This window comes from Malus sylvestris, chromosome 5, assembly GCF_916048215.2.
Source record: "Malus sylvestris chromosome 5, drMalSylv7.2, whole genome shotgun sequence".
Lineage (NCBI taxonomy): Eukaryota > Viridiplantae > Streptophyta > Magnoliopsida > Rosales > Rosaceae > Malus > Malus sylvestris.
In genome coordinates this window covers 30,417,344-30,444,316 of record NC_062264.1, presented here as the reverse complement: position 1 = coordinate 30,444,316, position 26,973 = coordinate 30,417,344, and the positions used below count along the sequence as shown (strand labels likewise).

The following is a 26,973-nucleotide window of genomic DNA, read 5'->3' as shown; positions in this document are numbered from 1 at the left end:
TTTTATAGAATAAGGGCTCGCTTCTCAATACATAAATAATGGGCTAAATCCCTTAAGTATTTTTCATGAGGCCCAATATATGGTACATAATGTAGTCCCCTAAGTCTTCGGTCAATAGAGTCTATTGGCTGAAGACTTCAAATTGAATCCCTGTATGGGCCGAAGTGATGGTTTGTTCAGAGGCGATATTTGTATACCCTGTACTGAAGTTTTGTAGGTGAAGCTTTGCAAGTAAAGCTTTGAAGCTGGAGCTTTTGTAAATGAAGCTTTGAAAGCTGGAACTTTGTAAATGAAGCTTTGAAAGCTGGAACTTTGTAAATGAAGCTTTTTGAAGCTAGAGCTCTGTAAATGAAGCTTTTGAAGCTGATTGACATAAGTGATGCTCATGAATGTTTATGTTGATTGACATGAGTAATGCTTATGGATGTTGACATGAGTGATGCTCATGAATGTTGACATGAGTGATGCTCATGAATGTTGACATGAATGATGGCCATGAATGTTTATGTATGATTGACATGAGTGATGCTCATGAATGTTTATGTATGATTGACATGAGTAATGCTCATGTATGATTTTGAAGTACTGAATGTACTTTTGATCACCTGGTTGGTGATAATAGCGGCAGGGTGCCGAATAATTTTGAAGTACTGGGCGTACTTTTGATCACCTGGTTAGTGATAATAGCGGCAGGGTGCCGAATAAATTTGGAGTACTGGGCATACTTTTGATCACCTGGTTGGTGATAATAGTGGCAGGGTGCCGAATAATTTTTTGTAGTACTAGACGTACTTTTGATCACCTGGTTTGTGATAATAGAGGGTCTGGCTCTTTTAGGCATATGGGTATTCGCCTTCCACATAACATTCCAGCCCATTATTTTGGGCTTGCCGTTTTTTTTTTTTTTTTACCCTCTTATGGGGTTTATACAAATGTTTTCGAAAGATAAGAAAAATAAATTACATCATTCAAAAATAAATCTGACCCTCTGCTCAATGGGTCACGCCCATAATTCCCTTTTCTGCATGCCATCAGCACCGCAATTATGTCAGCTTCTTTTATCTTCTTTTGCTTTCTGCTTTTGCTTTTGCTTTTAGTTTCTCTTTTCCATTTCCTGCATGTTCTCCTGTAAAACATAACAGCTGCCTGGACAGCCTTGACACCACCCACTTGCTTTTCTTGCTTTTCTTTCTGATTTTCTTTCTGTTTCTTAACCTTGATGAATATGGCAGACAAGGAATGATAATAGATTTAATAATAAGAAAAGAATCTTATCTCCGCTTTTGCTTTGCTTTCTGTATTCATTTTCTCTAAAGTGACAGCTACTTGGACAGGGAAATTAGGAAAGGAATCCAGAGGTAGCTCCACATCTCTACGGGTGTCGTCTTTGGGGGACGGACTTGAAGACCTCGGGGTTGATCTTGGACATGGTGGTGTGATGCATCGGAAGCTTCTGGGTCGGTGGAGGAATTTCTGGAATTGGGATTTGGAAGAGTGGGAGTCGGCCTCCCGGTGATGCTGGTCCATGCCGAAGAACAGAACAGAAAAATGGGCCATTTGCACAACACACCCTAAATTACAGAGGGGACCAAAACACACAACAGAAAAATGGGCCAAGTGCAAAATGTACTGGTACTAATTCCTAACTATGAAGGTTTCTGTGGAGCAAACGCAAAAGAAAGATGATACCCAGCGTTCTGTGCCTTTCTTCAACAGCACCTGATTTCTTCTTTCCACGCTTTGGCTTCTCATCATCCTTAATGTCCAGAGTACTGAAATCCCTTAGCAATAAGGATGACCTCTAATGAAAATTGGAGTAGAACTGAGACCAACGATAGGTCTGTACAGTTACAGTTGGGGTAGAACAAGCAGATCTTTTGTTTTGCAGTTGACCCTTTCCGGCAATCGTTTTGCAGCAGACCTCTCCAGACAGTTTGGCGACGAAGCCGACACCACGCGAGTTCTCATCAAACGATCGGTCGTATAGCCCGAGGGGTTTCTCTGGAAAGGCGAAGAGCATGTGGAGTCAAGGGGCCTGAGGATTTCTTATAAATCTGACCGGAGTTAGGTCCCAATCGAACGGATCCGCTGTTGTGTTGGGTCATGATCGAACAGATCTACTTTTGTACTGTGATGGTTCAGGAATTTGGACAGGTTGGAGTCCGTGTGGGTCTTGAAAGCTCCGGAGAAAGTTGCAGGTTTTGGGACAAAGCTTTTTTTTCTCGTGGAAGAAGATGGCTTGCGAAACGGCACCGTTCAATTCTCTTGGTTATCTTTCCTCTTCCTCACTTGTGAAACAGCACCGTTCAATTCTGCTTTTAAACATTCTTCTTTTTGCTTGAATTGGATCCACTGAAGCAGAAAACACCAAAACTCTCCCTCGCTGGCTGATGGCGATTTGGTGGAATTCCTGGTCTCCGCTGGTTTGAATCCATGGGAGATGAGGGAAGGAGCCCTGTACAGCTGACGGCGGTGATGACGGTGAAGTACCGGCAAACGACTCTCACGGCTACCGGATTTTCTGCTTTCTAGGTTTTTCCAAACGCAGTCGTTTTCAGCTTCCATAGAGCGCGCGAGGCGGCTGGCGAGCCGGGCTTTCATGAAATGCTTGGTCTCAGAGGTGAAGCAGTACCGCCACTCACGGCTGAGACCATCGAAACAACCATCTCTTCATTTGAAAAATACACATAAATTACCAAAATTTTTGGAAATTAAATCAGGGCTTGGAATTTGGAGAGAGAGAGGTGATGACACCTGACGGATGCGATATCTATCAAAGAGAAAGGAGAGTGAGAGAAAGAGAGAAAAAGAAGAAGAGAGAGAGAGATTTAGATCTTTTCTGTTTCTGGATTTTTCCGGGAAAGCTTTTGGTTGTTGGGTTTTTGCAGATTTTGCAGATTCACGGTGGAGGTGAAAAAATGAAAGAGAACCAACATAGTTTTTTGTCTCGATTCCCACTGACGGTGCCAAATGTTGATGCACAAAACCGGAGGGGTCTTGGAACAAAGTAAATCCAACTGTGAATCTGCAAGAAATGTAAATAACACAAGATATATCGTGGTTCACCCCAATGTTTAGGCTACGTCCACACTGATATTGTATTTATGAGAGGATTGTGAGGGATAGAGTGTGAGGATCCTCATGGCCTAGGAATTGGCCTCCCTTCATGAGGAGAGTGAGGGGTCCTTTTATAGAATAAGGGCTCTTCACTTATTACATATTTGCCCCTTCATTTATTACATAATTACATTTAAGTCCCCCGAGTATTTATACGAGGTCTAAATACGGAGGCCCTAAGTATGGTATAAACATACTCCATAACCAACACAACCCGAATAGTCAAAATCATCAATGCCTCCCTCAAAACCCTCATCCTTCAAAAAAAGAAAAGCACCAACTATTCCAAAGACAAAACAACCAACTATAATAACTTCACTAAAGAAATCTTCTTCTGAGAGATATTAGGTTTGTGATCATGTCAGTAAATCTATCATCTTGGAACTACAAGAAGTAGAAAATGATGGAAAGAAAAAGATGGTGGAGGTACAAGCATTGAGGGCTAAGTGTAACCATTGTAACACCTTTTTTGCATGTGATACTAGTGGGGTGGAACTAGTACTTACATCAAACATATCAATAAACATTGTAAGATGTATAAACCAACTGATGAGTTGCAAAAGGTTCTAGGCAGTTTGGACCTTCTAGGAACGTTAAAAGCATGCTTGTTGCTAAAAGGTGGAGCCAAGAAGAAAGTGTGGAAGGTATTGTTAAGTATATTGTGATCGATGAGGTACCTCTTAGTGTTGTGGAAAGTGGGGGGTTTAGGCAGATGATGTGCAAAGTTCAACCTAGATTACATGTTCCATCTCGAAGAACTATTATGAGGTAGTTATTCAATATGTATGAGACCATGAAAGATCAGTTAAAAAAGAAGATACACAAGCATAGAGTTAGATTGATTACTGATACATGGACAAGTGTGAGTTAGATTGATTACTGATACATGGACAAGTGTAAAAAATTTGAACTACATTGTGCTAACCGTTCATTTTGTGGATGATGAATGGAATATGCACAAAAGGATTCTAAACTTTTGTTTGATTTCATCATGAAGGCAAAGAAATAGGGAAGTTGATTAAGGAATGTTTGTTTGAGTGGGAGATTGAAAAGGTGATGTGTATCTCAGTTGACAACGCATCAGCTAATAAGGTGGCAATGGAGTATGTTGTTCGTAATAATAGTAAAATTATTATGAATGGCAAGTTTATATATGTGAGGTGCTTAGCTCAAATTGTCAACTTGGTAGTGAAAGATAGGTTGAAAAGATTAGATACAAGTGTGGATGCTCTTAGAAATGTTGTGCGGTTTGTGAAATCAAGTCCCCGAAGGCTTAGTTATTTCAAGAAATGTGTGGAGAATGAGAAGTTGGATAGTGGGGTCTAGTTGTTATGGATGTGCCTATTAGGTGGAATAGCATATACATGATGCTAGAATTTTGCTTAAAGTTTAAAAAGACATTTGAAAGGATGTACGAAGATGATGAAGCCAATATATACTCGAGCTATTTCAGTGACAAAGTACTTAATGATGAAGGAGAAGAAGTGGCGAGTAAAAGTAAGGTTAGACCACCTGAGGAGGAAGATTGGGATGGTGTATAAGTGTTTGTGGAATTTTTGAAAGTCTTCTATCTTGTAACTTTGAAAGTTAGTGCAAGTAAGTATCTCACATCTAATACAACTGTTCATGATGTCATTGCTATGGAGAACAAGATTGAAAAGTTTATTTTGCCTGAATATATGCAAACTGGATGAACTATGCAGTTGGTGCTATGTGATATGGCAATGACGATGAGAGCCAAATATCGAAAATATTTTGGTTCAATTGAGTCCCTTAATCAAATATTTGTAGTTACCCTTGTCTTAGACCCAAGGTTCAAATTGAGGCACTACATACACTTGTGTAAAAAGCAATTACAGCTTCTTGAATAAGAGATTCAACAGAAAAGAAATGAAGTGAAGACATTGTTGAAGGCAATGTGTGATGAATATGCTCAACAAGCTTTTGGTTCACAAACACAACAAAAGGGTAAATAAGATTTAGTTGTTAACACTACTTTTTCAAGGGTAAAACAATCACATTCTAGTGTACCAACAGAAAATCCAATGATATTTAGTCAAATGATGAATGTTTGGAAGAAGAAACTAGAAGACACCGAGGATATTGCGCTTGCACATAAGGTGGATTGGTCTCTCCTTGACACGCTAGAGAAAGTACCACATGGTCAACCATTTGACGTTTTGAAATGGTGGAAATTGAAAGGGAGGAGCACATATCCCACACTTGCTTTGATAGCAAAGGATGTGTTGCCAATTCAAATGTCAACAGTTACTAGTGAGAGTGCATTTAGTGCAGGAAAGAGAGTAATTGATCATTTTAGATAATTTCTCATTCCTCAAACAGTGGAGTCATTGATATGCCTCCAAAACTGGTTAAGAAGTGAACAAATTAGCAACATTGAGTATGAAGCAAGTCCGGTCGAGCTTGAATTTTATCAAGAGTGTGAAGAAGGTAATTATTTTGTTTTGTATAGTTTGGTTTATATTAATTGTTGTCTTCTATTCATTTACAATTAACGTGCTTATTTTGTTCTTTGTTGTAGAATATAAAAGAAGAAAAACAAATACTATATCTACAAGTTCAACTCTCTCACCAAGTGTTCCTGAAATTGAAGCTCCTCAAACAACTCGAACGAATAAAGGAAAATGAATTGTGGTAATATTTTAAACTCAAATGAATAAACTTTAAAGTTCAATAATTCAATGAGGATGATATGAGGACGTTAAAAATATCATGTTTATATTTTATTTTTCCTTACAGATTCAATGAGGAATGTTGTTGGAACTTGGACGTTGGATGTGATTTCGGATGCTAATTTGCAATTTATTGCGGATGTCATGTTTATGTTATTTTGGATTATTTGATTTTGGACTTCGGAATTTGGATGTCTCGGACTCTCGGATATTTTGTAAGTTGATTTGATCTTTAGATGTCTCGGATGTTATTTTGAATGTCTCGGATTTAATGTATCAAACGATGTTGGACAATGTAATGCTGTTATTTTGGATGTAATGTTAATCTATGGACTTGAATGTTGGACTTTGTTATGTTTGGATGTGTTGTAAAACTGCAAAATCTGTATTATGTGAATCTTTGCTGCTGTAAAAATTTCGTTTTTTTTTTCCAAAAAAAAAAGAAGGAAAAAAAGAGAGGACCTGGCCCGAACCTGAAATGGGCCGGGTTAGGTCCGGTTCCTTTATTAAAAGGGGTGTAATATCCACACACCCCTTTTTACTTCTCCTACACATTTTTAGTTTTCGGTCGTCGGATCGGATGAATTGAAGAAGATCAACGGACATAAATTAACAAGGGGTGTGTGAGAAGTAAAAAAGGGTGTGTGGATAGCACACCCCTATTAAAATTTGTTGTACCCATCCTGACCCCGCCCGTGCCCAGCCTTACTTGGACATTCATCATCTTATTCAAACCACGTATGTCCTTAAATCATGGCCTCCCTTTCATAATATCTTTTCCTACTAACCCCAAATTTGTCACCCCAATCTCTTTCCAAATCCCCACCTTCTATTTTCACCGAATGCCAATTATATGTACCAATATTCCTTACCCTCCCCCTTCCTCCTTGCAAAACCCTAGTACTCACACCTATCGCCGCTTCGCAAAGACCTCGGATCCCAAACCACTATGCTTCTGCCTTTTTTATCAAACTGATCTTATTTTTATTTTTCACACATCCATCATAATTTTCAGCTGTCAGATTGAATAAATTGAATTAGATCAATGGCTAATAATTAAAATGAATATGTAATAAATAAATATAAGAGCGTGGATATCACTAACCGCTAAATAATTTCTAGCTTAAAGCATATTCTTAAACTTGGTAAGCTTCATGAAGATACTGTGTTATCCAAATCCCACAGAGCTGAGAGCTCAAACTCTTTCCCCTTCACCAAACATTCCCAGCTCCGCCATGACCTCCACTGTCTGCAACCCCACAACTCCACCGTCCTCTCACCCATCTTCTCTCTTCCCACAAATCACATCATGCAAAACCATCAGAGACCTGCGCCAAGTCCACGCCCACTTTATCAAAACCCGCCAAATCCACGACCCCCTCGCCGCCGCCGAAATCCTCCGCTTCTACGCCCTCTCGACCCACCGCAGTATCCAATGCGCCCGTTCTGTTTTCACCCAGATGGAGAAACCCAATTACTTTTCCTGGAACACAATCATCAGAGCTCTCGCAGAGAGCTCTGTTAACGACCACTCGCTCGATGCCCTCTTCTTCTTTTCTCAAATGGTTGCTGATGGTTCTGTGGGACCCAATAAGTTCACCTTCCCTTCAGTGCTGAAAGCCTGTGCAAAAATGGGGAATCTTGAGGTGGGTAAGTGTGTTCATGGCATGGCTGTGAAGTTTGGATTGGAAAGTGATGGGTTTGTTGTGAGCAATCTGGTGAGGATGTATGTAATGTGTGAGGTTATGGAGGATGCAAATTTGTTGTTTTCTAGGAGTGTTGGGGATTTTGGTGTTTTGAATGGAAGGAAGCAAGAGGGCAATGTGGTTTTGTGGAATGTGATTGTTGATGGGTACGTGAGAGTTGGGGATTTTAGAGCTGCAAGGGAGCTGTTTGATAAAATGCCTCACAGAAGTGTGGTGTCCTGGAATGCGATGATATCCGGGTACGCGCAAAACGGGTTTTTTAAGGAGGCTGTGGAAATGTTCCGGGATATGCAGATTGGGAATGTGTGTCCAAATTATGTGACTTTGGTTAGTGTCTTGCCAGCGATATCACGGCTTGGTGCACTTGAACTAGGGAAGTGGATACATTTGTATGCCAACAAGAATGGAATCGGGATTGATGATGTGCTTGGTTCTGCTTTGGTGGATATGTACAGTAAGTGTGGGAGCTTTGAGAAGGCACTCGTAGTTTTTGAGCAACTGCCTAAAAGGAATGTGATAACTTGGAATGCCATAATTAGTGGACTTGCTATGCACGGTCGTGTTGAGGATGCACTAGATTATTTTTCGAAGATGGAACGAGCTGGTGTGGTGCCTAGTGATGTAACATACATTGGTATCTTGAGTGCTTGTAGCCATGCCGGTTTGGTGGAGAAGGGGAGATCATTCTTCAACCATATGGTTAATGTAGTCGGCTTAGAACCTAGAATCGAGCATTATGGTTGTATGGTTGATTTATTAGGTCGTGCCGGATTGTTAGAAGAAACCGAAGAGCTTATACTGAACATGCCAATTCAGCCAGATGATGTTACATGGAAGGCGCTACTCGGTGCTTGCAAGATGCAAGGGAACATCGATATGGGTAAACGTGTGGCAGAGATTTTAATGGACTTGGCTCCTCGTGATAGTGGATCCTACATTGCTCTCTCGAACATGTATGCTTCTCTGGGAAATTGGGAGGAAGTAGCAAAGGTGAGATTGCGGATGAAAGATATGGACATTAGGAAAGACCCGGGAGGTAGTTCGATTGAGCTTGATGGAGCAATTCACGAGTTTGTGGTGGAAGACGAATCTCATCCTAGAGCCGGAGAAATCCATTCAATGTTGGAGGAAATTTCCGAAAAACTGAGCTTGGAAGGTCATAGGCCTAACACCACACAAGTGTTGCTCAACATGGATGAAGAAGAAAAACAAAGTGCTTTACGTTATCACAGCGAAAAGATTGCAACTGCCTTTGGCTTAATCAGTACAGCCGCTCAAACCACGCTTCGAATTGTTAAGAATCTACGCATATGTGAAGATTGTCACTCTTCGATAAAGTTGATCTCGAAAATTTATAAACGCAAGATTGTTGTCAGGGATCGCAAGCGCTTCCACCACTTTGAAAATGGTTTATGCTCTTGCAAGGATTACTGGTAAATGCCTCCATTATCAATTCAATTGTATTCAGAGTCTTCTCCTAAGTTAACCATTGTGTTATGTGATGAATGTACAATATTGTTATGTATGACATCGTTTAAGAAGTCTACGTGCGTACTCATTGTCGGGAGCAGGAGCTGCTATTTGCACTTCAAAATAGTTATCATGCACTCATTTCCAACAAAAGAAAATTAAAAGGAAGAAGAGGAAGAGTGTGTGATAATTTTCCTGCTGCCTTAACTTTTAACACTTTTGCTTCAAGAGCTAGACATATCAACATGAAGGTAACAAACCCAAAATCTTGAGGTAAGTAGCATCGCATGCATCCATTGACCAAAAAGGCTTTTTTTCATAAGCACTTTGACTTCCAGCCAAAAGCCAAAGGTATTAAACAGAATGATTAAGCAATTCAAATTGGGGGAAACAAGAAAGATCATGGTAATCATCTGGATCTACTTATGAATAGTCAACATTTAAAATTTAAATTGGAGGAATGCATGATTTATGTACTTTGGGGAGGCCAATTACATTTTGCATCCTTGAGGTTTGGGGGGGCTTTTTTAAAAAGCCATGAAGTTTCAATTTTTCTCGTTTTACGGCATGTATTAAAATTGTATTAATTTATATTTTTGGTAGGATTGATTGTTTAATCATTTATTAAATTGATGACATAATAAGCATGTAATTCTTATATGAATAAACGTGTCAGATACATTTTGCATCATGTTGAAAAAAAAATTTCAATTTAATGGAGTATTAAACATTTAAATAGATAGATGGTGTAAACTAACTTCAGGGTGTAATATAAAAAATGCTTAAACGTCAAAATGGTCTTTGTGTTTTATTGTATCGACCAATTTAGTCATTGTGTTTTCAATTTGGCCAAATTGGTCCTTATGTTTACATCTGTTAGCCAATTCAAGACAATCTGTTAAAAGACAATTGAAATTGACATGTCCTAAATTGCATAATACTGAAGTGAGTTGAACGAAGCGTCAATTTCTATAGAATACATCGTATCTATTTAGTGGGTGTACGTAAATTACACTTTTGTCCTCTCACGTGCCTAACACATGTCAATTTTAATGATCTTTTAATGGATTGTCTTGAATTAGCTAATAGATGTAAACACATAGACCAATTTGGCCAAAGATAGAGAAAATCACAGAGATCATTTTAACCTTTAAGCCTATAAAAAAAAATTAAAACCTCGTGACCAAAATTAAAAGTTACTTCAAACCTAAAGAGGAAAACCAAAAGAAGCAATCAGTGTGTTACCACCATGCTTAACAAACAGCTGCTGATGAACTTGATTAATTATCTTAAAACAAAAAGAGAGATTCGTCCAATTAGACGAGGGATTGATGATGAAAAACATGCAACCAAGGGAACAATCAATTTCAGATTGCTGGCGTGACGCGTGAGTATGAACAGAAATCAATCCCATGAAATCTTTATTTCCCTAGTCATTAATTTGAACATTATTTCTTGAAATTAATTTCCACTTCATGTCTAATAACAACAGCAACACCACTAACAATGAAATTTTATCCCACTAAGTAGGGTTGGCTGCATGATTCATAGAGCGTCATTGGATGTATGGAATTAACTTCCACTTCATGTCTAATAAAGAAAGGGAATATATTTGCCCACCACTCTCAAGCGATGATGATGCTCACCACTATATTTATTATCGTTTTATGAGTTTAAATTTCGAGATTTGCGTAGTGGGTAGTCACAAATTTCAAAATTTAAACTTATTCAATAATAATAAATTGGGTGGTGAGCAATACTACTACTTGAGAATGTAAGTAAAAATGCACAATTTCATAACATTAACTTTCTAGTTTAACATGTAAGTGTATTCCACATGTCAAAAGATGAACGAAAAAGCTGCAAATGAGAAGGTAAATAAAAAAAATAGCTAGCATTCCTCCTGTATATGATTTTTTATCAAATGAAACCTTCAACCTAGTATATTCAACTATATATTCTAAAAGGCCTATTTGGCTCCGTTAAAAAATAAAAAAAATAATAAAAAAAAATTTCTCTCTACATATAAATTATATTCTAACTTGCGGAAAAAAATAACTCGTTAACTGGGAAAAATTCTTCAAAGATATCAAACTGTGACATGTTTTTTATGTGAGAAATAGTTCTCACACACCATTTTTCTCATCTTACACACACATATGTTTATTTTCGTCTTTTAATTTATTTAAGAAAATAAAAAACCTAATGACCATAAATGAATATTGGTTCGCAGAGTCATTTCTCTTTTGTTTTTGACAAGTTCTAATAGCTAGACTAAATTACTCTAATATACGAGAACTTCAAATTCGAGTGCAAGAGCTCATTTATAGTCTTAACCATTTGACATAATCTAGAAATACAAATGACTCCTCATATGTAAAAAAATCAATACTAAATTGTGACCCACATGATGGAATGGTGGAACTCACCACATGCGAGCATCACCTTTAACACCCTCTTTATCCAACTCCATGCTTTTATCTTCCACTTGTAAACTTTTGCTTTGTAAAATCTGACTCACAACCTGTCAACCACAAGCATGCGGACCCACAGGATGCGGCGTGTGGAACACCATCAAAACCGACACTCACTCTCGATCTCCAACCTTTCGGTCAGTAAAAAGGACTTAGATTCTCTGCCCTCCCATTTTGGTGCTCTTTCTGTGCCCTCCTGTTTTGTGTGGTCACGGTTAATTCATGCTAACATTTTATATTATTTTTTATAAAAATAATAAGATAAAAAAAAATAGAAATATAAAATATTGACGTGGCTTAACCGTGACCACCCAAATAGGAGGGCACGGAGAGGGCACCGAATTGAAAGGGCAGAAAATCCAAGTCCCAGTAAAAATCAAATACATAGACACGTGTACGTCTCTAGGTTAAGGGCCACAGTAACTTTAGTACACCTGCACCTACCTGTGCCTTTAAAAGCAACAGTTGGTGCAACCCAATGAGTTTAAATTAAATCCAATTCCAAAGGTGGGCGTGCACCGCGCAGAACACAAATTAAACATCAAAAAGCGAACCCCAATAATTTATTGAACAGAGTGAGGACTGAGGAGTGTTCTGTTTGTCGTGCTACTATCAGACTGAATGAGTTTCTGGTGAAAGTTAGTTAATTTTGGTCCTTCAACTTTAGTGTCAGTTTCACTTTGGCCTTTCATTTTTTTTTTCTTTTTTCACTTTCTTATTCACTTCTAAATTGTGTTAAATGAGGACAATATAGTAACATAAGTAATAACGAACTTAATTAAATATGAATGTACAAAAAGATAAAAAGAATGTTGTTATAACTTTTATAAAAATATTTTGACTGGCCTAACGGTAGACAATACTAAGTTTAGTTGGTCTTTTATGAATTTTGTAATCAAAACTTTGGCCGCTACCTAAACGAAAAATCCCCTAGTTGATGACCATGGTCGTTGGCCTTACGGTCGGCGACAATCTCTCTTGATCTCTTTCTTCTATTTCCTTTTCTGTTTTTTTTGTGTCTCTTTTCTGGCTGTGGTCACTCTTTTCATGTGGCAAAAAGGGTTTTCGTGACACTATGTTGAAAAGAGCTTTTGTGATGGTTATGACTTACGGATCAAACTCAGATCTTTAAGCAGTGGCTATTGTTTAGAGCAAAGGTTGGTTTTTGTTTTGGTTTTGGTTTTTGTGCGTGGGAAAGGACTATAAGGAGGAAAGTCGACATTTGTTGTAGTGTTTCTTTACTGACAATTGCAAGACCATCAGAGGTGGTGCAACATTTTCCTCGTGATGCTGCTGCGGTGGTTCTACAACTCGAAATGTTGTTATCTTTTTTTTTGGTTAGATATGACTCTTCATGGTGGTTGGGGAATTTTAGGGTTTTATGATGAGTTTGTAATTGTGAATTTGTGTAGAGTTGTTTTAGCATGTGTGACATATTGGTTACGTTCGAGATGCATGGCCCATGTACCATGTATGTCCTTGATAGTTTCTTAATAAATTCTTATTACCTTAAAAAAAAATAGTTGCTTTTTTGGTTGGAACCAACCACGGCCGAATATGTCAACAAGAAACTATGTTTGGATCAACAACAAATCAACGTAGCATTAAATTTAGACACATGTAAAAATAGATGTGTAGATATTATTGTTTAACACCCATTAATAAAAAACTAAGAACCAAATCCATTGTTTTGGTTTGGTTTAGTTTAGTTTGGTCTGTTGTATTACTACACACGGGCATAACTGGTCACATGTCAGTAGCTAGAGGACATTTTGTCAAAGTAAATGGATATTTTCAAGAGCATCTCCATTGCACCTACAAATTTGGACTCAAATCTTATATATGAGTCTAAGGTTCTCCAATGCACCGGAGACTTAAAACTCATATATAAGTCTCCAACGAAGTCAATACACAAATATGGATTTCGATATGAGATTTGAGTCCAATGAGGATCCCACGCCAATCAGAAAAATTGTTATTAAAAAAAAATATTTGAGTCTAGTCATCTCCAATGCACATAACCAAATTGTTAAAACTCAAATATGGGTTTTGAGTTCAATGTTTTCTCCTCCAATACAAAGGCTTAATTCTTAAAACTCTTTGCATTAAAGAAGATCAAAATATATAAATCCACCTAGTCTAGAATTTGAGTCTTTGCATTGGAGATTAATTGCACCTCAAGAATGATCAGATCTTCTTATCTAAACTTTTTATAACGAAAGTCACATTTTTGTCTGTATTAAACGCATCGTATTAAATATGCAAATCTCAGTGAAAGTGCAGTACTCATTATGGACAATAATGCAAGAGGATTCTATAATATTGTAACAAATCAAACAGTTAAGAAACGCTATTATTTTGTTATAAATGTTATACCATGTCATTGTCAAAAAAAAGAACAAACATACAAAAGTCTAGGACCAATTTGAGAACAAAAAAATATGAAGGATCAAAGTGACAAAAACCTCAAAAGTATTGGGGCCCAATCACAAAATTAACCCGCTAAAAATTGAAACTTTATGCACCAATCCAACGGTGGATAATTGACATAGTACGGACGTGATATCAAATCAAAGGCCCCTATACATAATAGAGTAGGAGATCACTCATAGTCAACACTGTTGTCAGCTTTTCCAAAAAAAGAGAGCTTCTTTGAATTGCCCACCACCTACAATACCACCTTTCCTCTTTCCCCCCCCTCTCTCTCTCTAAATCCTCACCTTCTTCCATGGAGGTTTCGAAACGTTTCTCTCTCTACATTTTCCTCCTCTGCTTCCTCCTACCCTTAAACAGCACCCCCACTGAGTCTGTTTCTGCAGATGTCGAGCTTCTCCTGGGAAAAATCAAAGCTTCACTGCAAGGTAACTCTCAGAACTTGCTCTTATCTTCCTGGAACTCCTCTGTGCCTCTCTGCCAATGGAGGGGACTCAAATGGGTTTTCTCCAACGGCTCTCTTTTGCTCTGCACCGACCTATCCTCCCCCCAATGGACCAATTTGTCTCTCTCCAGAGACCCATCTCTCCACCTTTTCTCCCTTCAGCTCCCATCCGCCAATCTCTCTGGTTCGCTCCCCAGAGAGCTGGGGGAGTTCTCCATGCTCCAAAGTTTGTACCTTAACATCAATTTCCTCAGTGGGACCGTCCCATTGGAGCTTGGGTACAGCTCTTCCCTCTCTGACATTGATTTGGGAGGAAATTTGTTGAATGGGGTTTTGCCACCTTCGATTTGGAACTTGTGTGACAATCTGGTTTCGCTTCGGGTTCATGCGAATTCGCTATCCGGGTCGGTTCCTGAACCCGCATTGCGAAACTCTAGCTGCAAGAATTTTCAGTTTCTTGATTTTGGTGGGAACAAGTTTTCTGGGAATTTCCCAGAATTTGTAACCCAGTTTGGTGGGCTTAAAGAGCTTGATCTTGGGAGTAACATGTTTTCGGGTCCGATTCCTGAGGGTTTAGCGCAGTTAAACCTCGAAAAATTGAACCTTTCACATAATAATTTTAGTGGGGTGTTGCCTGTTTTTGGTGGATCAAAGTTTGGTGTGGAGGCCTTTGAGGGTAACAACCCTGGACTTTGTGGGGCACCTTTGAAAAGTTGCAGTGGAAGCTCTGGGTTGAGTCCCGGGGCAATTGCCGGCATTGTTATCGGTTTGATGACGGCAACTGTGGTTTTGGCTTCATTGTGTATTGGATATGTGCAAAACAAGAAGAAAAACAGCAGGGAAGAGAGTGAAGATGAGTTGGAGGAAGAAGAAGATGAGGAAAGTGGCGGCGGTGGGGGTGGTGATCAAGGGAGGCTTATTTTGTTTCAGGGCGGTGAGCATTTGACGTTGGAGGATGTGTTGAATGCCACAGGACAAGTTTTGGAGAAGACGAATTATGGGACTCTTTACAAGGCAAAGCTTTCAGATGGAGTGGCCATTACTTTGAGGTTGTTGAGGGAAGGTAGTTGCAAGGATGGGAGCTCTTGTCTTCATGTGGTGAAACAATTGGGGAGGATTCGGCATGAGAATTTGATTCCGCTGAGAGCTTTCTACCAGGGGAAGAGAGGGGAGAAGCTTCTGATATATGACCATCTTCCTCACAGAAGCCTTCATGATCTTTTACATGGTATGCATTTATTTCGTGCTGATGCAATTGTTCTGTGATATTGAATAGTTTATGTTTGTCTATTAAGTAATTAGCTTTGAAATACTTTAGTACTTTGTTTTGTAGTTGATACATTGTATGTCTTTGGCCTCTTGTGATTGTTGAAACATTTCAAACCATCAATATTCAATTATCGTCCTAGATGTCAGTTTCTAGTAATAGCTCATTGTAACATTGAAAAACACGATCAAACGCGAGTTTAAACGGTTCACTGCCCTTGGCTTGGTAGGACTTTGATGCCTGAAAGTATTCACTGGCATTAAATGTCACAGGAGATGGATTGTTTTCCCAGTCCAGCATACGATTACTTTGTACAATCTATATGGATATGAAAGAGTGGAAACTTAATTACAGGGATCTTGCACTCAACTCTTTCATAGGGGTCGTTTTGAGAATTCATAAAAGCCCTTTGGAAGATTTGGAAACAACAGATTATATTTAGGCTGGCTCACGTTGAGCAACTTCAAAATCTCTTGTTCCTAACCCTATGTTTCTCAAATTGGAATCAACATATCTTATACAACCAATGACTAATCTGAAAGCTTCTTGAAGAAAATGCATACGTCTTCAAAGGGTTCACATATTATTTGCTACCTACTTGTTTACTTATCGACACTCACTGCAGAATTGTTTAACTGTTTTTCATCTGATTTTGCTGGATGCAGAAACCAGAGCAGGGAAACCTGTGCTGAACTGGGCTCGGCGACACAAGATTGCACTGGGAATAGCTCGAGGACTAGCATATCTTCATACCGGTCTTGAAACACCTATCACTCATGGGACAGTAAAATCTAAGAATGTGCTAGTGGATGAGTTTTCTGTAGCTAGGCTCACAGAATATGGGCTTGACAAGCTAATGATCCCTACAGTAGCTGATGAAATGGTGGCGGTTGCAAAGAATGACGGTTACAAGGCACCAGAGCTTCAAAAGATGAAGAAATGTAGTTCTAGGACAGATGTTTATGCATTTGGAATTCTTCTGTTGGAAATTTTGATAGGCAAGAAGCCTGGTAAAACCGGGAGGAGTGGAGAATTTGTGGATTTGCCTTCAATGGTGAAAGTTGCAGTCTTGGAGGAGACAACACTGGAGGTTTTCGATGTGGAGGTACTGAAGGGGGTGAGGAGTCCCATGGAAGAAGGTCTGTTTCAGGCTCTGAAGCTCGCAATGGGTTGCTGTGCACCGGTTGCATCGGTTAGGCCCTCCATGGATGAAGTTGTGAAGCAGTTGGAGGAGAACAGGCCAAGGAATAGGTCTACTTTGTACAGCCCCACAGAGACGAGTGAGATTGGTACCCCATTTTGAAGCTTCCATTTCTTAAAAAATGTTCAAAATTATGACTCACACTAAATTGAAGGCTTCTTTCGTTCACTCGCTCGCACTAACGCTTGCTCTTTTATCTATTAGCCCAAGCGTCTTCGCAGTTGAAAATGTTGTGTATCACTGATTCAGTAGAGAATTGTAGGACTTCATGGTGATAGGATTTCTTCATTTGGTGCTTATATTTTTAGGATGAAAAGCCAATTCATGTTCTATGTGTTTTGTGATGACATGCTTCTCTTTTAGTCTTCCTTTTCAAGCAAGTGTGCTGGAATGTGTACCCAAAATCCCATATATGTGTGCACGCGCGCTGCAAATTTCAATGCAGAAAAACCAAACGTTTCGGGAAATATTTTTACTCACCATCCTATTTATTTGTACCATACTTGACCAATCTCGGAACTACTGAGCACCGGTCAACGTTATACCGTCAAGGATCTAGAAGAGTTGCCCTTCAACCAGGAGGCCAATCATAGCGCGACACGTATCGACATCAGAAGCCAATCATAGCGCGACACATGTCAACATCAGAAGTCAATCACAACACAACACATGTCAATATAAGAATGAAACTAGAAACTCTCTTCTATAAAGAGATCATTCTCTTACAATATCTTCTAATGTCATTTGTACTAAATCATTCACTACTACTCACAGAATGAGAGTTTAAACCTATGTACTTGTGTAAACCATTCACAATTAATAAGAACTCCTCTACTCCGTAGACGTAACCAATCTGGGTGAACCGCGTACATCTTGTGTTTGCTTTCCTGTCTCTATCCATTTGCATACTTATCCACACTAGTGACCGGAGCAATCTAGCGAAGGTCACGAACTTAATACTTTTTATTGTATCAAAGTTCTCACTGATTTTGTGCATCAACATTTGGCGCCGTTTGTGGGAACGACACTTATTCTCACCCTCTTCAGCTTTGTTAAAGTGGTTTCCACCATTTGTATACTCTCTTTTGACCAGGCATCCTTCTCCAACATAGGGAGTGAAGGAAGCCACAGCACGCAGAATGACACCCCTCTTGCACTTAGTGCGAGGCAACGAAAGAAGGAAGGAAAGATTGTTGCTCTTCAAACTAAAATCGATGAGCTAGAAGCTTAGAACAACAAGATAGCAATGAAGAATGAGGTCCTCCAGGAGCAATATGAGAAGCTTTTTGAGACACTCCACGAAACTAGGCGTACTCAAACACGCGAGCTCGTTACCCCTGTGGACATCAACCATCATCTGGGTGCCCCCCAACATGGAGGGTCGCCTTCATTTGACATGGGTATCCCTGATGAGGAGCGAGCTAACCATCAGAACATTGATCAACATTAGATTTCTCTCAACCCAGTTGCTTCGACCCGAAGCAGGAGAAGTGGAGGAAGACACCTCCTTACAGAAGGAGTGGAAGGATCGAAAGCCGTCTTTCATGACTGTCGAGATTTCCTAAAGCAACGTCGAGACAATCCCATCCATGTAAGCTCGAAGATCAATGACCCAAGGGTCTCTGAAAGACTCGATCCCCTCTCATGTCCCAGGCCGGCTACCAATTTAGGGAAATGACAACAAGTCCTAGAGAAACACGAATGTATAAGGGATTCAGAGATGTTTCGACAGACATACCTTGGAAGTCAGTACGGTGAGTCCAGGGAAAATCACATGCTCTTGATCAAACCTTCATACTTCCAAGAGGAGATGGAGATTTGCGAAAGAAAGCTCCAGTGGTACATGACTCCACTCAGGACCCTTTTGTCCTACAGCTTCTTAAGGAAGTAAACAAGTTGAACGCCGAACGACAAGCTGAGATACCTGATTGCAACCAACCTAGATCTGGCCTTCTTACAAGGAGGATCCTCGACACCCCCTCCAAGCAAAGACAAAGCAGAAGCTTGGCTTGCAACTCTATATTGGAAAGGAAGACCCGATTGAACACCTTAACCTTTTTTAGTCCACTATGGCATATCGGATGCACACCGACGAAGAGCGATGTCTTATCTTCCCCTCTACCCTCTCCAGTGAAGCTCTAAACTGGTATTGCCGTCTTCCACTTGAGACGGTAGACTCATTTGAGGAATTGAGGAAATTGTTTGTTTTTCAACACATTTTCTAGACCGATCGCTTGCACTCTACGGATGACTTATACACTATTCGCCAGAAGGCAGACGAGTCATTACGTATGTATGCTAGCCGCTTCAGCCATGAGTATTCCTGTTGTGCCGAGGTAGACGACAAGACTGCCTTCAAAGCCTTCACGGCAGGCTTACGTGACTGTTTCTTTAAGTACATGATACCCTCCAGCCTAGTTCAAGAATAAGCCTGTGGAAAGTTACTTATTCAAAAGCAAAAGTATCTCATATCATCTCTTCTCCATTTGCTTCTCCTTATGCTTGTTGTTGTTTACGACACAAGGAGAATGAGAACAATCAACCGGAAGCCGAAGTCGAACCTCTGATCCAGGTTGCTTGCTTGGAAGTCTGTTTGCTTACTTTGTCTGTTACCTCCTTTAGCAAATCTCTTAGCTCGGTGACTTGGGGGACTCCTACTATAGGGTTTGTATCGCACTTTACCAAGCCCGAAACTACAAGTAAGCTTCAAGTGAAATTGATACATTACCTTGTGCATCTTCATCGGTTCAAGATACCACCCCTGGATGGAGGAAAAGTACTTCAGAAAAGATTCCACATCTACATATGAGACAGATAAGGCAAGTGAAAATGATACCACATTTCGGTACTTAGAAGTTTCGTGATTACTCAATGGCTTGAATCTTGCAAGTCCCCAACCGAGGAGCTTCCATCACTCGGGAACTTAGGGGAGCACTGTTCATACCATACTTGACCAATTCCGAAACTATTGAGCACCGGTCAACGTTATACCGTCAAGGACCCAAAAGAGTTTCCCTCCAACCAGGAAACCAATCACAGCGCGACACGTGTTGACATCAGAAGCCAATCATAGCGCGACATGTGTCAACATCAGAAGTCAATCACAACACGACACGTGTCAATGTCAGAATGAAACTAGAAACTCTCTTCTATAAATAGAGATCATTCTCTTACAATATTTCCTAATGTTATTTGTACTAAATCATTCACTAGTACTCACAAAAGAAGAGCTTGAACCTATGTACTTGTGTAAACTCTTCACAATTAATAAGAACTCCTCTACTCCGTGGACGTAACCAATCTGGTTGAACCACGTACATCTTGTGTTTGCTTCCCTGTCTCTATCCATTTACATACTTATCCACACTAGTAACCAGAGCAATCTAGCCAAGGTCACAAACTTAACACTTTCTGTTGTACCAAAGTCCTCACTGATTTTGTGCATCAACACTATTTATCATAATTAGATGAGTTTAAATTTCGAATGTATTGGATAGACACAAATTACAGAATTTAAACTCATTAAATAGTAATAAGTATGGTGGTGAGCATTACCAATAATTGAGGGTGGTGAACAAAAATGCAACCAATGTTTCACTATAAAACAAGGGTGCAGTTTTGCTCATCACTCTCAAGTGGTGGTAATGCTCACCACTATATTTATTATTAATGGTCATTCAACTAAAAATTCATGACCATTGATCCCTTAACTCATCAAAATATGCAGTTATGGTTTTTTTGTCAATTCCGTTAAAATGAGTCATGTTGGAAGGACCACTACTACAATTAAGTTAAAATTGAGGGACAATTTCTCCAATTGAGTTAAAGTTGAGGGATCATTGCTACAATTGGGTTAAAATTGAGGGACTATTACTACAATTTCCTCTTGTATCTATTCACTATGCAAATCTCAAAATTTAAACTCATTCAATAGTGATAAATAGGATGGTGAGCATTACCATCACTTGAGGGGGGTGAACAAATATATTATCATAAATAGAGTGGTAAGCATCATTATCACTTAATCATCTTTGGAATAATTAAGAATGTCTAAATTCTTATTTATTTATAATTTATTTTTGTTTATTATCAATTTAGCTCACGAAAATAATGGGTTTTATTTTGAGAAGTGTTATTGGTACTCCAAAATTTTTATTCTACACTCATAACAAGTGTATTTTTTCTTCCAAGTATAAAAAGTTTAGAGTGTAGAATGAGATTTTTGAAATGCCAATAACAATTCCCTTTATTTTTTGGGACAAACTCTTAAATACCACTGTTATATTGCAGCAAGGTTATCAAGAGAACTTACTGCATGTTGTGCCTACAACATATGGTACTTATGCTATATAAATTATATTTTGCGATTGACGTGCTGTGATAATACCAACAATGTATTGATATAAGGGAATGATTTTTGCACCACTCTTTATTTTTTGATGTTCGAATAAATAATTAAAGGAGAATTGGGGAGATGAAACAATTGAAGACACGTGGAAGGAGAAAACTAGAATAACGAAGTCATTTATTATGAATGCCATGAGACTATTTGTTACCGTAATAGTGCTATCTGGGAATATTAGCCTATTTGGTTTCTTTGTTTCCTTGCCTAGCCACTTGGCAAGAACAAAGAGGGTGACAACTGCATAGCTTGTACATGCAAAATCTTAAACAAGCTTAGTTGGATAAAATGTGCTCATGTTTTTTAGGTCACGTGTAAGTCAATGTGGCCTTGTCATCAAATATTTCATTGCCTAAAGTGCAATTACAATATTATATGGACCAAAGAAAATACAAAATTACAAACATACAAAAATGTAACAGGTAGAAATGTGACTAGAAAAAATGTACACTTTTTGGGAGAGATCACGTCCAGTATTCTGGACGTGGAGCGGCGCCTTCGCCTGGTCTAGGAACTGGCAGAAGTTCACCAGTGCTTCATCTCAAATATTTGATTGAGGCAAATAGTGGGAAAGGGATGTAAATATAAGGGCTGCAAACTCACCAATAATCAAAGGAAAGAAAGAATGGGTAATAATTTCTTTCTTCCTTCTGTTCTTGTTTCTTTTTTTTTTCTTTTTCTTTTTTTATGGGATTGAAATATAATTAACATTGGAAACCCCTCCGGCAGTTGAGGACGCCGGCGCTGGCTGTGATGGAGCCAACCATGGAAGATGACTTGGCCCCCAAGCTAGAGGCCCTGGCATAGCTTGCTCCGGAACCAGTTCCTGATGCAATGAAATAGGCTCCATTTAGGAGCAGGTCTCCTTCTGATCTCCAGTTCCAGTGCTTCCAGTCATTTGGGTTAACTCTATGTGTCACCTGCAAATTACCAATTAAAAAATTTGCAATTTTTTTTCAAATTCCAAGCTCACCATCTTAATTAGAGGTAGACAATAACAGTGCAGTAAATTTCAATATATATACAACTTATTGGCTATTTACTGTTCCCTAATTCATTTATTAACAGTTTATAACTGGTTTTATTTGTGCATATTTTAACTCCTTTATCAAAACTAGTTTTTTTTTTTTTTTTCAAGTTTATACCTCCTTAGCAAAACCATTGTTAGGGGCCAGATATCTGTTGCCCTGGCTGTTAATTGTGGGTTCAGCACTTCCACCAATGGCATACATCTCCCAATGTGTGTAGTCATTGTTCACCACATGGAAATACCCGTGCCTACACCTGCAAAATAAACACAAAACATGTGACAAGTTTTCTCAACTGCGGGATAGTTGCGGAATGTGAACAGCTGGTAGACCGGCGGAATGCAGCCGATCGACGGGTGACTCACAACCCGCAAGGTAATAATCACTTAAAAAATGTTACCTTGGCATCCTCTGAATAAGTCCCTCACCAAAATGATTGTAGGCAATTGTCACTTGCATAAGCTTGTCCCTTACATAGGAGTCACTGTGGCCCAGTAGCATAACCTTTTCCAATTACCAACATAAATTTTTGTTAATCTCTCGTTGTGCTTCTAATAAAAGTGCTTATGAGTTTAAATACTTCATACGAAAGCAATCCAAACAAGCCTAGTTAAGTACCTCATTATGGTGGGTGAAGTAGTTGTTGGAAATGGTAAGTGCAGTAGAGCCCATGATAGCATCAACAAGCCCATCAGCACATTTGGAAAAAGAATTATGGTCGATCCAAATGTGGCTGGATCCAAAAATGGAAATCGCGTCCCCGTCCGCCATCGTTCTCCACCCGTAATGGTTCGGCGAGCTCCGGACCATGGCATTTCCGGTGGGTTTGCAGTCATGGATATGCAGCCCATGGATGATGACGTTAGTAACATATTGAATCGTAATGCATGCCCCATATGCTATGTGCACATTGACTCCACGTGCATCAATTGTCTTGAAGCTGTTCATAATTAGCTCTTGCTTTAGTGTGATCACCATGTCACGCTTGAACACAATCCACAACGGCCTATCCTGAATGACAGCGTGGCGGAGTGTTCCGGCTCTAGGGTTGACGGGATCGTCGTTGCCGGGGTTGTTCACCACGTAGTATTTCCCGTCGCGTCCGCCCACGGCGTTGCGCCCGAACCCTATGCCGCAGTTGGCTAAGCGCTTGCGGCGGAGCTGCCAATGTGGGTCACACCTCCAACAATCATCAATTGGATTCCCCGTCGCACACGAAAAGAATCCCAAATTTCTTCTCTCTGTGCTATTACGAATGCTCCTGAAAATAATTACAAATAAACAAATAAATCATCACATTGTTAATTTAAATAAATGAATAAGTAAGCATGTGAAGCAAATAATGTAATGTCACATGCATAAATAATGTTAAAGGGGCCAAAGGGCCATGCGAATAAATGGTAGGGACATAAAATATTTTGACAATAATAATAAACATTAGGGATAAGAAGGGTACGGTCCATACGGAAATTGGGTTTTTTTTTTTTTTTTTTTTTCCTAAATTTAGTGACACAGAGTAATAAATGGTAAGTTGCACAATATTTTAATTTGTTCATAATGTTGTGTCGGTGGAGAATTAGGGTTTTATAAAAACTGCATGGGAGCACTAAATGAGGTCATGGCGGACCCATTGAACAACGTAGTTTCTGTCAGTAAGGTTGGCTGCTAGTGCTAGATCGGCTAAAAAATGAAGCAAAATTCTGATGAGACAAAAGGTCTTCTGGTACAGAACCAGATCTGCGATATCTTGCCAGGCTGGGGATTGGGAGCAAAATTGAAGCAGAATAGACCCCACTGAAATGGGGAATTATGATCATTATTAAGTGAATTGAACCGTTAAATGAGTGTTAGAAACATAATGTATTAGGGGAAAATAATGTAATTATTGCTGTTTCTTGATATGGATGAGACAAATTGTTCGCATGATGATGGGGTGAATGATGAAAGTTTTTTACTCTTGAGTGCATTGTATTCATCACATAAAAAGCATTGGATTCTAAAGTGCTAATTTTGCAAATTTGGTTCCCATAATTGGTGTTGGAAAGGTAACTAAGAGAGTTTGAGTGCAAACAGGATATGGTTTTATATGTATATAACTGAAGTGTGGTATGTAGTGATTGTTATTTGTCTTAAAATAAGTAAGGGTAGCAATTTATCACTCTGAATTTAGTTTTCTGTAGTCCAAATGAGTACTAAGTAGCTTTGTAAACTCCTAGATGAAGTGTCGAAAGATAAACTGAGAGGGATCAACTCGTTACTCCTAGTAAAGTACAATAATTAACTAACTTTTTAGATAAGTTATTGTGTCATACTGTAACATTGTTACATGATATAATATGTTTGCATGCAATAGATAACATATATGAGTGATTGTCTATTGATATCAAATGATAAACTCTACACCAGCATCCATTCGTACAATACATGAGCTGATTATACCACGTGTTAGTGTTTCACTATCACGCTAACAATCTTTCCACGTGAAGAGGAGGCTTTAGAATTTAGTGAGGTGGAAAAACAACCCAAAGGTGCGCAAAAATATGCATTGGCACATAAAGCTAATGGAGATAGAATGAGATTTGGATAAGGGGAAGGAGAAAGAAAAAAAAGACAAGAAAATAATAATGCAAAACGTGAGGAGCGGATCTGGCGACATGGGCATGTGAGGAAAAAGAAAGAGAGGTTGCTGCTGCAAGAACATGCCAACAACTGGGTGGTTGATTCCCCAGAAATCCAAAAAGTATAAACACAAATTCCTATTTAATTAATGATTAAGATAATAATATGCTATTAATATAATATAAAGGATTTGATTATTGAAATCATTAAAGACGCAGAAAAATTGATCTTTGGAATATAAGATGACAGAGAATTTGTACTACAAGAAAAAGTAGCAACATTACAATATATGTGCCAGAAAAACGATATAGTTTTGGATTCTTAGTCATTTATTTTTTGACCATGACATGTGTGTTAGGTTAAATTTACAAAAAAAGTGGTCCTTGGGATTTTCTTTCTTGAACAATGGGAGTACCAAATCTAACCCAGCAGGGTTATCTTTGCTCAGAAGTCTGAACTGTTGACTGTTTTTTTCATGGAGTTTTTGGAGGTAAAATTTGAAATGGTATTTGACTGGATTTAACCTACATATAGGAAGACAATAGAAGAGAGACTTATATGAAACCGAATGTATTTCTCTGTAACCGTCTCTCTTCTTTCGTATATATCTCTCTTTTTGCGTAATATGACACGTATGTGAAGACAAGAAAATACATAAAAATTTACATTTCTTGTAATTTTAGTCGGAGATATAAGCATGTGGAAAGGACATGTAATGATAAAGTGAGTTTGTTAATTGATGCAAATATGCATAATGCCATGTGACACTTCTTTTATATGATTCCATGATAATTTAAAATATATTTAGGGTAAATGCAAATCATAAAAGAGAGAAATGAGAGACTTACATGTCAACCATAGAGGCAATTTCATCTGGATTATCTACTGCGTGCTCATTCAAAGCTTCTTCAAACCTGCAAATTAACAAAACATCGCCAATTTTGCAAAAACAAAAAATCAAAACAAATTTTTTATTTATAAAAGTTTGGTACTCTGTTTTTAATTAAGAAAGAGTTACTAAAAGTTATTAACGTTAACCACCTAATTAAATAAGCACAAAGAGACACACACCGCCCGATAAGCGTGGAGAGAGAAGTGAGTTATTGCAGAATTGAAATGATTAATTATGATTTAATTTAATTACTCCAAGCATTCATATTGCTATTGGATAACTGTACATGATATGAAAAGGGTACGTACTTTTTCTTACGTGAAAAAAAAATTATTTATAATTTGCGCTCTTAGCCAATTCGACGACCAGATCAGAAGATCTGAAATCAGCTGGGGAAATATTGAGTTGTCATTGAAAATAAATCTACGTCTCCCTATCTCTCACATTACGTTATTAGTTTGTTTAAAAATTGTAGTATCGAAAATCTCAGAAGCTTAGAGAGGAGGATACATCCCCAGTTGAATGCTCTTAAAACCGAGAAGTTGAAAAAGATAGCAATAGCAACTACTACTGAAAAACTGACCTTTCTGCTATTGATGAGTTCTTGGAGCTGATTGACTCCTTTGGTCCCACAAACCTACCACAACAAAAACCCTAATCCAATGAGCACTCAAAGCTCATATATAGACTCCACTTGAAATGCAGCTACAAATAAATAAGGGGGAATTGCATATACCTTGAATTAACATTCTTGCCACTCTCTGCAGAGGCATTTGTGCTTGCAAGCAGAGCTAGAAGAACCGCCATTGTCGAAAGTAACGAAAACAAGTTCAAAGAGACCGCCATTGTTGCTTTAGAGTAAGCTCTCATTCTCTAATCTCTATATTTATATAAACAATCGCACTCGATCGGTTGTCGAAAGAAGAAGAAGAGGAGGAGGAAAAATTGCAGGCAAATGGAGTCAAAGAAAAGTTGTCATAGTGCAGTGTTTATATAGTGAACTGGACGGGCCTAATCACTTTTCTAATCTTATTTAATTAAACCCTGGTTAAGTTAATCACTAAAGTAAACAACATTTGACAACCTTTACCACCACCCTTAACTGTCATTAACTGATTCTCTCTCTTTAAGGTCCACCACTCGTGCCGCATCCTATCTGGTCTTTGTCTCTTGAGAAATTTTTTTTTTTGTGCCCAGTGGTGCGCCACGTCTTAATGTATAAGTAA

At 38.7% G+C, this 26,973-nt stretch overlaps 3 protein-coding genes and 1 pseudogene across 3 annotated transcripts; 3 read left to right on the top strand and 1 right to left on the bottom strand.

Moving 5' to 3' along the window:
- The first annotated feature begins 5,033 nt into the window (after positions 1–5,033).
- Positions 5,034–5,766, top strand: LOC126624190 (uncharacterized; annotated as a pseudogene).
- A 1,082-nt stretch (positions 5,767–6,848) lies between these two features.
- On the top strand, positions 6,849–9,057 carry LOC126624185 (pentatricopeptide repeat-containing protein At5g48910-like). The gene has a single exon (XM_050293224.1). It carries the CDS (start codon positions 6,965–6,967, stop codon positions 8,951–8,953), a length of 1,989 nt encoding a protein of 662 aa, XP_050149181.1. The 5' UTR covers positions 6,849–6,964; the 3' UTR covers positions 8,954–9,057.
- Positions 9,058–14,091: 5,034 nt separating this feature from the next.
- LOC126624184 (putative kinase-like protein TMKL1) lies at positions 14,092–17,153 on the top strand. The gene is made up of 2 exons (XM_050293223.1): positions 14,092–15,566; positions 16,271–17,153. Exons 1-2 carry the CDS (start codon positions 14,189–14,191, stop codon positions 16,906–16,908), a joined length of 2,016 nt encoding a protein of 671 aa, XP_050149180.1. The 5' UTR covers positions 14,092–14,188; the 3' UTR covers positions 16,909–17,153.
- A 4,153-nt stretch (positions 17,154–21,306) lies between these two features.
- On the bottom strand, positions 21,307–26,703 carry LOC126624186 (probable pectate lyase 8). The gene is made up of 7 exons (XM_050293225.1): positions 26,484–26,703; positions 26,331–26,384; positions 25,704–25,769; positions 22,855–23,497; positions 22,637–22,740; positions 22,354–22,492; positions 21,307–22,128 (listed from the first exon to the last, which is right to left on the bottom strand). Exons 1-7 carry the CDS (start codon positions 26,615–26,617, stop codon positions 21,913–21,915), a joined length of 1,356 nt encoding a protein of 451 aa, XP_050149182.1. The 5' UTR covers positions 26,618–26,703; the 3' UTR covers positions 21,307–21,912.
- Positions 26,704–26,973: the final 270 nt, after the last annotated feature.

What these genes read in the sequence shown, in the direction of transcription:
- LOC126624186 (XM_050293225.1), bottom strand. Translation starts at nt 26,617, where the DNA reads ATGAGAGCTTACTCTAAAGCAACAATGGCGGTCTCTTTGAACTTGTTT. An exon ending in CTTATTCAGAGGATGCCAAG is followed by an intron (nt 22,493 to 22,636) that starts GTAACATTTTTT and finishes TTTATTTTGCAG; the next exon opens with GTGTAGGCACGGGTATTTCC. An exon ending in ACAATGGTTTTGCTAAGGAG is followed by an intron (nt 22,129 to 22,353) that starts GTATAAACTTGA and finishes GGTAATTTGCAG; the next exon opens with GTGACACATAGAGTTAACCC.
- LOC126624185 (XM_050293224.1), top strand. Translation starts at nt 6,965, where the DNA reads ATGAAGATACTGTGTTATCCAAATCCCACAGAGCTGAGAGCTCAAACT.
- LOC126624184 (XM_050293223.1), top strand. Translation starts at nt 14,189, where the DNA reads ATGGAGGTTTCGAAACGTTTCTCTCTCTACATTTTCCTCCTCTGCTTC. An exon ending in CCTTCATGATCTTTTACATG is followed by an intron (nt 15,567 to 16,270) that starts GTATGCATTTAT and finishes TGCTGGATGCAG; the next exon opens with AAACCAGAGCAGGGAAACCT.